This window comes from Metarhizium robertsii, assembly GCF_000187425.2.
Source record: "Metarhizium robertsii ARSEF 23 chromosome Unknown MAA_Scf_28, whole genome shotgun sequence".
Lineage (NCBI taxonomy): Eukaryota > Fungi > Ascomycota > Sordariomycetes > Hypocreales > Clavicipitaceae > Metarhizium > Metarhizium robertsii.
The window spans coordinates 43,081-53,947 of record NW_011942169.1 but is presented as its reverse complement, the minus strand read 5'-3'; the positions used below and the strand labels follow the sequence as shown (position 1 = coordinate 53,947).

At 52.4% G+C, this 10,867-nt stretch overlaps 3 protein-coding genes across 3 annotated transcripts; 2 read left to right on the top strand and 1 right to left on the bottom strand.

The window, feature by feature from the left end:
- Positions 1–299: 299 nt before the first annotated feature.
- On the top strand, positions 300–5,256 carry MAA_10310 (vegetative incompatibility protein 4; the record flags this gene model as incomplete). Its single annotated transcript, XM_007828308.2, has 5 exons — positions 300–689; positions 754–804; positions 877–1,161; positions 1,225–1,390; positions 1,463–5,256. 5 exons carry the CDS (start codon positions 300–302, stop codon positions 5,254–5,256), a joined length of 4,686 nt encoding a protein of 1,561 aa, XP_007826499.2.
- Positions 5,257–6,166: 910 nt separating this feature from the next.
- On the top strand, positions 6,167–8,502 carry MAA_10309 (DUF255 domain protein; the record flags this gene model as incomplete). The annotated part of the gene is made up of 3 exons (XM_007828307.1): positions 6,167–6,422; positions 6,483–8,102; positions 8,162–8,502. 3 exons carry the CDS (start codon positions 6,167–6,169, stop codon positions 8,500–8,502), a joined length of 2,217 nt encoding a protein of 738 aa, XP_007826498.1.
- A 408-nt stretch (positions 8,503–8,910) lies between these two features.
- MAA_10308 (dynein light intermediate chain) lies at positions 8,911–10,786 on the bottom strand (the record flags this gene model as incomplete). The annotated part of the gene is made up of 6 exons (XM_007828306.1): positions 8,911–9,066; positions 9,140–9,753; positions 9,804–9,897; positions 9,961–10,352; positions 10,409–10,558; positions 10,633–10,786. 6 exons carry the CDS (start codon positions 10,784–10,786, stop codon positions 8,911–8,913), a joined length of 1,560 nt encoding a protein of 519 aa, XP_007826497.1.
- Positions 10,787–10,867: the final 81 nt, after the last annotated feature.

Sequence of the window (10,867 nt, the reverse complement as noted above, 5' to 3'; positions counted from 1 at the left end):
TACTAGAAATGGTCCCGTCATGGTAGGCTTAGCCACGTTGCAAAGCCAAGTTTCCGTTGGCACAGATCACAGACTGGGCTTCTCCACAAGCTAACATATATTTTCTGGTACAGTTCTCGCGGAAGCTCTTTACGTCCTCGAAGAACCGGCGGCTTAGTGATGCGACACATGTTGCTAGGCCTCCAACGCCGACCCGCCATCCATCCGAAGGATCCCAGAGTGAATATGTAGAAGTTGACGCTCGCGGAGGGACGACACGCCAATATGACTCAGCCAGCACATCTCCTGCCCACAGGTCCATGTCGACTCCTGATGCTGGGTCTGATATTGCCTTGCATGCGGGAGCGGGAACGAACACGACGGACCGCAGTTCAGATCCTTTAGGGTTATCTATTGTATATACACCCGAGGAGAATCGAACTGCGGACATTATATTTATCCACGGCCTCGGAGGCTCTAGCAGGATGACATGGTGTAAGAGCCGGAGGTTGGACACATTTTGGCCACGTGAGTGGTTACCAAAGGACGAAGACTTGCATCACGCCCGGATATTCACCTTCGGATATAACTCTCAGTTTCGCTCGTCAAGCCAGAGCTCAGCACTGGGTATCAGCGATTTCTCCAAGAATCTTCTTTATGATATGATCTTTGCCAGAGATCTTCAAGGGGGACACCTGCACATGGGCGAGGTAGGCTCGATCAATTGGTTGTCTTATGTGTCTTGCTATCATGCTCATGAGAATTTCGGCGCAGGTTCCTATAATCTTCGTCGTTCATTCCATGGGAGGCCTTGTGTTTAAAAAGGTAACCGCTCTCTGCGTAGCCCAGAACGGTCTTACGCGTCTGATTCTTGCACTAATAGACGTTTCTATTTAGGCGTATCTAGACGCGCGGCTAGATGCGCGATATGCGACAGTCATGAACTCCACCAAAGCCGTCGTGTTTCTCTCCACTCCTCATCGTGGCTCCGACTTGGCCCCGTATTTAAACCGAGTCCTTTCCGCTAGTTTCGGGTCCACGCCGAAACAATACGTTGCCGAGCTGACCAAGTCTTCATCTTTTCTGCATACCGTAAATGAGCAGTTCCGCCATGTCGCCAATGAACTCCAGATATTTTCCTTTTTTGAAACTTTACGATCATCGATTGGGGTATCTTCCGCAGTATGTCATCACTCCGACTTTCTACGTCGTTGCCAACTCAAACTGATTTGAGAGCGTCTCCAGTTAATTCTAGACCCCGAATCGGCAAAGTTGGGGTACCCTGGTGAGGTCTCAAGATCGCTTAATGCAAACCACTATCATGTGTGCAAATTTGAGACTCCGCAAGATACCAACTATCGTGTCGTCGTCGGTGCCCTGAAATCCATTGTTTCATCAATTCATTCGACTGGTAGGTGTGCGGCGAGACTGTCCATATTACATCATCATTATTCTGGTTCGCGCTAATGTAATCTTGTTCCAGGAACCGAACTCGATGCGCAACATGGCGAAAGGCTCCGCTCCTTTCTATCTATTTCAGCGGCCATTGATCATGACTTTGATCTTTTTTGCGGCCGTCGAGCCGAGGGAACATGTCAGTGGCTTCTCGAGCAGGCCCCTATTCGCGAGTGGCTTTCCACTCCATCACAGTCAGAGGTTCTTATGATTCATGGACGACCCGGGCGTGGGAAGTCCGTCGTAGCGTCCTTCTTAGCACAGCATCTCAATGGGTTTGGCGCTGTGGTGCAGTATTTCTTCTTTCGGGCTGGCGATGAAACCAAAACGACCATGGCCGCGCTGATCCGGACCATCGCGTTTCAAATTGCACAACAGCTTCCTTCTTTCCGCAAGACTTTGTTGGACATGGTAGATGGCGGGTATAAGCCCAAAGACGCTGAATGGAGATCGACATGGAAGAGACTGTTTGTGAATCTGCTTTTTGAGATGGAGTTCCATCCACCTCTCTATTGGATCATAGATGGTGTTGACGAAGCCGCGTCTCCTCATCACCTCTTTGAGCTTTTATCGGACCTTAAACTTTCCAAAATTCCTATCAGGGTCTTGGTAACAAGTCGATGGAGCCAAACTCTGGTATCTGCTTTGGAGCGAGCTAGTTCCAGGGTGCCGTCTTCCATGTTCAGCATTGATAGCGACTTGACTGACATGAGGCTCTACGTGGAAGAGGAACTCAAATATAATAACTGGGAGGAAAAGATTACTGACAAGGTCGTTCGACAAGTTCTCGAAAGAGCAAACGACAACTTTCTATGGGTCCATTTGATTTTGGAGGAGCTCAAGGACTGCAACACAGAAGAGGACATTGAAGACCGCCTTATTGAACTTCCTCGCGGCATGGACGGACTGTATCAGCGCATGGAAGAGACCATATGCCGCATCCAACGGCCCTCGGACCGGAATCTCGCCCGTAGGCTCCTCATCTGGTCCATGTATACGCGCCGAACACTTGCAATGGATGAGCTTTCCGATGCCCTGGCGCCCGATTTTGGCCGGATTCTCGACATTTCTCAAACCGCGGGCAGGCTCTGTGGTCACTTTATAACAATTGAAGGTGAAGACAAGATTGGATTGATTCACCAGACAGCCCGCGAGTATCTTACAACGACTTCGTCCCTACCTTTTTCTCTGGACGGCCCCGCTGCACATGGGGAACTGTTCAGGGCCTCCATAACATCCTTCTTAGACAAAGGCCTGCGGTCCAAGCTTCAGCGTGCTTCGCCAAAATTGCTTGAGTACCGTGCGACATCATGGCCTTACCACTTATGCGCCACTGACTTGCAGAAAAATGGAGATGAGCACCTGGATCTTTTGACGCAGTTCTTCACACAGCCCTCGGTTCTAATCTGGACCCATGTGCTGGCTTTACTTGGTCAACTCAGAGTGCTCATTGAAGCGTCCCAGTCTTTGTATACCTTCGTCAGGAGAAAGAGAAAGGCCGAAGCTGTCAGTGACCCTGCTTTCAGAAGATTTGATGAGCTCGAGGTCTTGGAAAGCTGGTCTCGGGACTTGCTGAAGTTACTCGGCAAGTTTGGGAGCTGTCTAACCCAAGAGCCGACCATCATTTACACCAGCGTGGCGTCGTTTTGTCCTACAAGCTCTTCGATTTTCAAGACCTTTGGAAGGCAACAAACCAGTAATGTTGCAGTACAGGGGCTCCCGGAAGACTGGGATGATTGCCTCGCCAGGGTTTCCGTTGGCGCCGAAAGCGTGGCAACGCTCATATGCTGTTCTGGACGATATCTTGCCGTGGGGACTTCAGGAAAGACGGCAGTCGTTTGGGATTGCACAACCTTTCACCAGGTTGCTGAATTGGAGCATGGCGAAGCAGTTTCAGCGCTCTGTTTCAGCTCCAAGGGAGATCGTCTGGCGACCTATGGACTCCGTCACACCAAGATCTGGACCCCCCAAACCGGGAAGCTCTTGTTATCCATCCCAAACTACGCCAATATGCAGGCTCTTTGTCTGCGATTCGTCGATGACGACACCGCAATCACCATGGGATCTGACCATCGATGTGTCCTGCGTGTCTCTCTCTCCCCGAAAGCAGCCTGTGAATGGAGCAATATGAACCCGCAACTCCTCAACGATACCGAATCGCTCGAAGGCACCTATCTCAATTCCCCCGTTGCATTGTCTATCACACCGGATGGATCCAAGATTGCGGCGACTTACAGAAGGTTCCCACTCACAATCTGGTCCTTCGACTCAGCTACACCCTTAGTACGTCTGGCGCGACCAGACAAGGCCGGCCAACCCTCGAAGCCACTCCCGTTTGTCTCCAAGATCTCGTGGCACCCCGGAGGAGATGAGATTCTTGGAATTTTCATGGACGGGCATAGTTTTAGATGGAACATTGTGGATGGGGCCTACCAAGAACATGCACCTACACCGGGACAGATGCCGTCCGATATCATCTGCAGTCCAGACGGGCTGGTCTATGCAATCTGCGGAGTTCGCGGGACAATAAGGCTTTTCGACTACCAAAGTTCCATGTTGATATACCAACTAAACTCGGATGACTTGATCACTGCTTTTTGCTTCAGCCACGATGGAAGAAAATTTTATGATATTCGCGGCAGCTACTGCACCGTTTGGGAGCCAAATGCTCTTATGCGTCTGACAATGGTGGACGACGACGCCGCTCATAGCCAGGCTGCCGAGCAAAGCGTCCGGCAGTCTCAAGTGGCTTCCGAAACGGCGGTTGATAGCTCTGCTCCAGTACTCCTCATGTCTCCTGCGCCGCAGAACCATGCGGTGTGCTTTGGAAATGAGGAAGGGGCCGTGGAGCTGTTTGACTACGAAGCGTCGGAGAAATTGCGCCTTGGACAGACTGCGTCTCAAATGAGTATTGAGCATCTCGCCTGGAGCGAAGACGGCGATCGTGTCTGCTACGCGGAGCTAGGTGGTCGTCTCACCGTCGTGCAGCTCGATCATGGGAAGGAGGGCCGTCGAGCACGCCGAGTCGAAAGGTTCAAGCCCAAGTTTGACACTGTGGGTGTCGCACAAATACTTTTCTTGCCAGGGTCTCGCAACTCTCTACTTGTGTCGTCATCGTCTTCCGTACAACGTTGGTCTCTTGAACCAGCCCAACTTGAGACAACCTGGGACTATGGACAATCACCAACATCCCGGCAGTGGATTCCCCATCCTCGATATTCTCGGAATCTCCTGTCCATCACACCTGACGGTGTGTCTGTTCACCTGCGATGTAGTCTGGAAAAGATCTCTACAGTCCTCTGGGATGCTATCAGTACCGGAGACCGCCCGGATGACTCTTTGCCAGGGTCATCTAGCACACATCAAAACCCTAATGATGCAGTAGATGATGTACCTGTCAACGAAGAAGTTGAGAGCGTGAAAAATACATTTGTGGACGGTCACCTTTTGGTTAAAATATCCAGGACTTCATCGTCTAGCAAACTACGGCCCCGATTCTTGATTTTTGATGCGAATCACAACTTGGAAAATTCGATTTCGCTCGTGCATATCCCAGAAAAAGTTTCGCAGATGGTTGAGATGCCACTGAACGTTCTCCCCAACGGTAAACTAGTCTTCATAGATCAGTCGTTTCGAGTTTGTTCATGGCACATAGGACCTACAAGCAGGGCAGATAACGTGCAACGGTACTTCTTCATACCCCGGGACTGGTTACCACTGCAGAGTCTCGGGCTTTTGCAAATCACATCGACTGGCGCAATTTTGTGTCCCCGAAAAGGTGGAGTTTCTGTTATTCATAGCTCAATCGGCGCGGCCTTTTAGGAACATGCTTGAGCAATAATGCTTTGCCTTGCAATAGGACATTCCATACATTATCTACCTGCTTCACGCATGATGGAGTCACTAATATTGGGGGATCAACTAATTCTAGGACTGTGCAATTGACTGTGTGTGTGTGGTTGTGGCATTGGTCTAACAAGCACCAGCCCATCAGAACAATCCCGATGATCGTCATGATCTTTGATCTTATTCTATTTCTTTATATAATGCTGGATAGAACTCTGATAATAGTGACTGCGAAATATAATGCAGGTCAAGACAGAAAGAAATCGTAGAATGGCAATAATACCTACGCGCAAGTGCGCGCCCCGGCCCCGGCGCATTGGTGTAAATCGCCTACCTTGTCGCAGACCGACTTGCCGCGAGGACTCACTATTCAATCTTTTTTCGTTCTGTTTATCATATGCCCACTCTGCATGCCAGTATCAATGGGCTTGACCCGAACAGACCCGGACGCTTTCCGGCCCTCTCCGTTTCCGGCTGCTTGCTGCGAAATGTCTAGTAAGTGGTCTGGAGACTGAGATTTAGGGTTAGGGTTAGTCTCACTAAACCCCTGGTGGGGCCTTCATGATAAGATAAGAGATAGTTTGACCCGGGGAAATCAACCCCCCACTTCATCCCCCGTTTGCGACCGCCGAGCGACATTTCAACAAGGCGTCATATATATCTCTCGCGACACCATTTCTCCATTTCTGGGCGGAGCGGCAGTCTTGAGTCTAAATACTCCATTGTTTGCCGACCGAATACCATCCCCGCCAAGCCCGGCCTGATCCTAACGGCATAAGGCGCCCAGCGGCGACTGGTACGACGTCTTGTCGCATTCGGCTAGCCCCAACTTCCACATTGACGGAATACCGTTTTGCACGGCCGTCTGCTGCCACTTCATCTAAACATGGCTGTATCGGAACTTACTGCTTCAGCGGTAGCTAGGGGTGCAATGGCAGTTGATTCGTCAGACGTTGTCCAGGGAGCAGCATCTACTCGACCGACTGCATTACAGAATAGGGCGGCCTTCAGCAAGAGTCCCTTTGTTAGAGCGGCAGAAAACAGCCTGGTTAAATGGCAGATTTTGGACGCCGATTCAGTCGACCGAGCGAAGCGGGAGAACAAGCTTCTCTTTCTTCATATTGGATACAAGGCTTGTCACTGTATGTTCTCGAGTCGCGGAAACCATCCTGGACCTGAATGAGCAAGCTGACAGTTGACAGTCTGTCGTCTCATGACTCAAGAGTCATTTTCAAACCCAGAATGCGCTGCCATATTAAACGAATCATTTGTTCCCGTCATCATTGACCGAGAAGAGCGCCCCGATGTCGACACTATTTATATGAATTATGTACAGGCCGTGAGCAATGTAGGAGGCTGGCCGCTGAACGTCTTTGTTACCCCCAATTTGGAACCCGTCTTTGGCGGAACATACTGGCCAGGACCTGGCACGTCGCGACGAGTTACGACCGAGAGCGAGGACGAGTCGCCCGACTGTCTAACAATCTTCAGAAAGGTGCGCGACATTTGGCATGACCAGGAGACACGATGTCGCAAGGAGGCTTCAGAAGTTCTGGCGCAGCTTAGAGAGTTTGCCGCCGAGGGCACCTTGGGCACTCGAGGACTTACCGGTACACATCCCATCGCCACACCAAGCTGGAATATCCCCAGCAACCCGACTACCCCAATTCGCGCCAGGGACAAGGATGCCCAGGTTTCCAGCGAGCTGGATCTGGACCAGCTGGAGGAGGCATACACGCATATTGCCGGAACGTTTGATCCCGTATACGGCGGATTTGGCCTGGCGCCAAAATTCTTAACGCCCCCAAAGCTGGCCTTCTTATTACATCTAAACACATTCCCCAGCGCTGTGCAGGATGTTGTCGGCGAAGCAGAGTGCAAGCACGCGACAGAAATGGCCGTCGACACCCTTCGAAAGATCCGCGATGGCGCCCTGCACGACCATATCGGCGCAACTGGATTTGCCCGCTGTTCAGTCACGCCCGACTGGAGCATCCCCAACTTTGAGAAGCTGGTTGTCGACAATGCTTTACTGTTGGCCTTGTACGTCGATGCCTGGAGGATAGCTGGCGGCAAGGCGGACAGCGAATTTTACGACATTGTGCTCGAACTCGCCGACTATCTGAGCTCGCCCCCAATCGCCTTGCCCAGCGGCGGCCTGGCCACCAGCGAAGCCGCCGACTCTTTCATGCGACGCGGCGACAGGGAAATGAGAGAAGGCGCCTATTACCTATGGACCAGACGCGAGTTCGACTCCGTCGTAGACGCCTCTGGCCACGACAAGCAGATCAGCCAAGTCGCCGCCGCCCACTGGGACGTCCAAGAAGGCGGCAACGTAGACGAGGACCACGACCCCAACGACGACTTCATCAACCACAACATCCTGCGCGTCGTCAAGACCCAAGACGAGCTCAGCCGGCAGTTCAACATTTCTCCCGACACAGTACGCCAGCACATCCAGGCCGCCCGGAAGGAACTCAAAGCAAGACGGGAAAGGGAGCGAGTCCGGCCCGAGCTCGACGATAAGGTCATCACCGCGTGGAACGGCCTCGCCATCTCCGCCCTCGCACAAGCCTCCTCCGCCCTGAAGCCCGTAGACTCCGCCCGCAGCGACAAGTACCTCCACGCCGCGGAATCAGCCGCCGCCTTCATCAAGGCCTCTCTCTGGGACGAGTCGTCAAAGCTCCTCTACAGGATATACCGCGAGGGCAGGGAGACCAAAGGCTTCGCCGACGACTACACCTACCTCATCCACGGGCTGCTGGACCTTTTCGCCGCGACAAGCGACGAGGGCCACCTCGCATTTGCCGACGCTCTCCAAAGTAAGCCGCCTCACCTCCCCCCCCCTCCGCGCCAAACACACAAAACTAATGTGGCCTAGAAACCCAAAACTCGCTCTTCCACGACTCAGACTCTGGCGCCTTCTTCTCAACGACAGCCTCCTCGCCACAGGCTATTCTCCGCCTCAAAGACGGCATGGACACCTCGCTGCCGTCGGTCAACGCCGTCGCTGCGTCGAATCTGTTCCGTCTCGGCGCGCTGCTAGACGACGAGCGGTACTCAGCGTTGGCAAGGGGGACAGTCAATGCCTTCGAGGCAGAGATGCTGCAGCACCCGTGGCTGTTTCCAGGCCTATTGAGTGGCGTTGTGACTGCGAGACTGGGGCCGCGAGAATCCGTTAGCGACGTCAAGTACAAGGTTGGACGGGAGAAAGCTGTTTAGCGTAGCGAGGTATCCTCTGGCTGTTCAATGTTGGCACGGCGGCTGCGAACGCTCGTTCACGTGAGCTTATTACAGGCCGGTCAACCAACGTATTAATCTAGGCGCAAAGCGTATAATGCCGTGCGCCACGTATGAATGAATGCATTTATCGAGTGCATTTCGCATCTCGGACTTGGATATCAGTAGCGCAGAATGTTAGCAACCACTCTGAAGGCGCCTGTCGCGTTACTTGAGCCCAGAACCGTTCTGTCTGGGGCTCCTTCTGTGCCTCGTCAACCATGTGCCTTGCTTATTTATTTATTTTTGATTTTTTTCAGCTTCAATGTTCACATACAGTAATCAGTTGAATTTTATTTCCAGGGTATCTATTCTACAATAGTTGCCGTTGTTCACTAGTGAGCTTCGCCTTCATGACCGGGGGCTGTCGGCCGCCCCGGAAGTCCTGTTCATCAACCCGCTAAAGAAATTCTGTAGTTGCTCATTGTCAAATTCTTTTGCCATGTTGCCCACCGGCAGCTCGTCCTGTTCTTCCTCGTCGTCTGGCGCAGCATGCGCATTGCGATCCTGTTGTCATTAGCATCGCCTTCCCGCCTTGATTGCACTTGGACTCAATGAGCAATTTGAATGGTAGACTCACCTTAAGGCGCTGCAGCATGTCATCTGCATCGACTTGAATGCCCCCCATGTTGAACTGCACCGGACCAATGTGATCGTGCACGCTCTTCTCCTCCGGAAACTCGACCCTTCTCCCTGCCGGTAGGGGACTGCCCCCCTTCTCAGGAGCCTTGGCCTTGAATGCCTCCAGGATCTTGAGCTGTCGCTCCAGAAAGTCCTGCGGGTCGTCGCTCTCCACGCCGACGGCTTGGCCGTCTGACATTGCGCTTTCAACGACGGCAAGACCGCCGCTGTTAGGGTCACGACACCATTGTTCGTATTGAGCTATGGCGCTGGGTTCCTGTGTCGGCGTGGGGGATTCGTCGTCGGTGTTGCTGGCGCCGGGATCGGATCCTGGAGGGAGCTTGATATCAGCTTCCCAGCCCTGAGAGATCAATTCGGTATCAAAAGTGCCACCCAGAATGCGAATCTTGCCCCATGAGTCCCAGTTTGGTGCGACGACAATCTTGTCTCGGTCTATTACATTGTGTTTGAGCGGTTGGCGCTTGAGAAGGGATGTGATGCCGAGAGTGGAATGGATGAGGAGAGGGAGTTGAGACGGTGTGTTTTGGGACGTATATATTAGAGATGCGCCATCTAAAAGAAGCGTCAGTGGCGTTAGGTTTGTGATTGGGGATAGAGCATACGTCGGAGGAGGACGGTTCGGAGATACTGCAAGACTGTGTCAAAGTCGGGCTCTTTCCAGCTCTTGTTTTTTTCAAGAAACTCCATTTTTTGCGCCTGCAGCTCGTTAGATTAGCTATACACAAACAAGTCCTGCGCGAAGAGAAGGGGGCGGCTTACATTCTGGCATACTACGCAGAGTGGTAATCCCAATGGCTCTGACCACTCTCCTGGACCCAGCGGCAGCAGTCCGTCGCCATCGCCACTCGTTGCTGTTGCCGTCGGCGTTCCGTCCAAGTTCGTCGACGCGCCCACACGGCCGCGCTCCTTCCAAGAAGTCATAACATCCTCCATTTCGTTGCGCGCCTCGGTGTTCACCCCGCCCATGACCTCTTCCAGCACTTGGATCCAGCTCCAGATTTGTCGCAGCCATTTATGTGGTTGGGACCAGTCAAGGAGGATGACGATAGCTGTGTGGGACACTGTCTCCGCGGTTAATAGCGGCGAGACGAGTGTTGCGAATTCGCTGGAGGGCTGTGAGAGCAGATATAGTGATACTCGAGCAAGCGTATCTAGTTGTGTCAGTCAGGTCTGCACCACACCTATCAACAGCGTTTCAAATGCGAACCGTCTTGATCTGCGTCCAAAACATCGTAGTATGTGTATCCTAAAGCGAAATTGTTCGCGACAGGTGGCGTCTTTTGTCTATCAAAATTTCGTCTCGCCTCGGTACCAGATAGTGACTCGATAAACTCTCGCTGGGTCTCAGGGGTACCGCCTGTTAAATCATTAGTCGGTTGAAGAGCATAGAATAACATAGCTACGCAGGGAGCACACTGAAGACGCGCGTACCCAACACCAGGAGATTCTTTTCTGGGAGGCGCTTCCCGCTAGCGACCGATTCCAGCATGGATGTCCAGAGGTTCTTCTTTTGTTCGCCATTTCGACCATCTGTTTCGCCAGAGCCAGAGGTGTATGTTGACACTCGTTCGTTTCTGCCCGCCATGGCAGCCGTTATTTGCACAGGCGAGGTTTTTGCGTCCACAAAAGTTTCAAAACTAATATACGGCTGCGGTCGATTATTTCG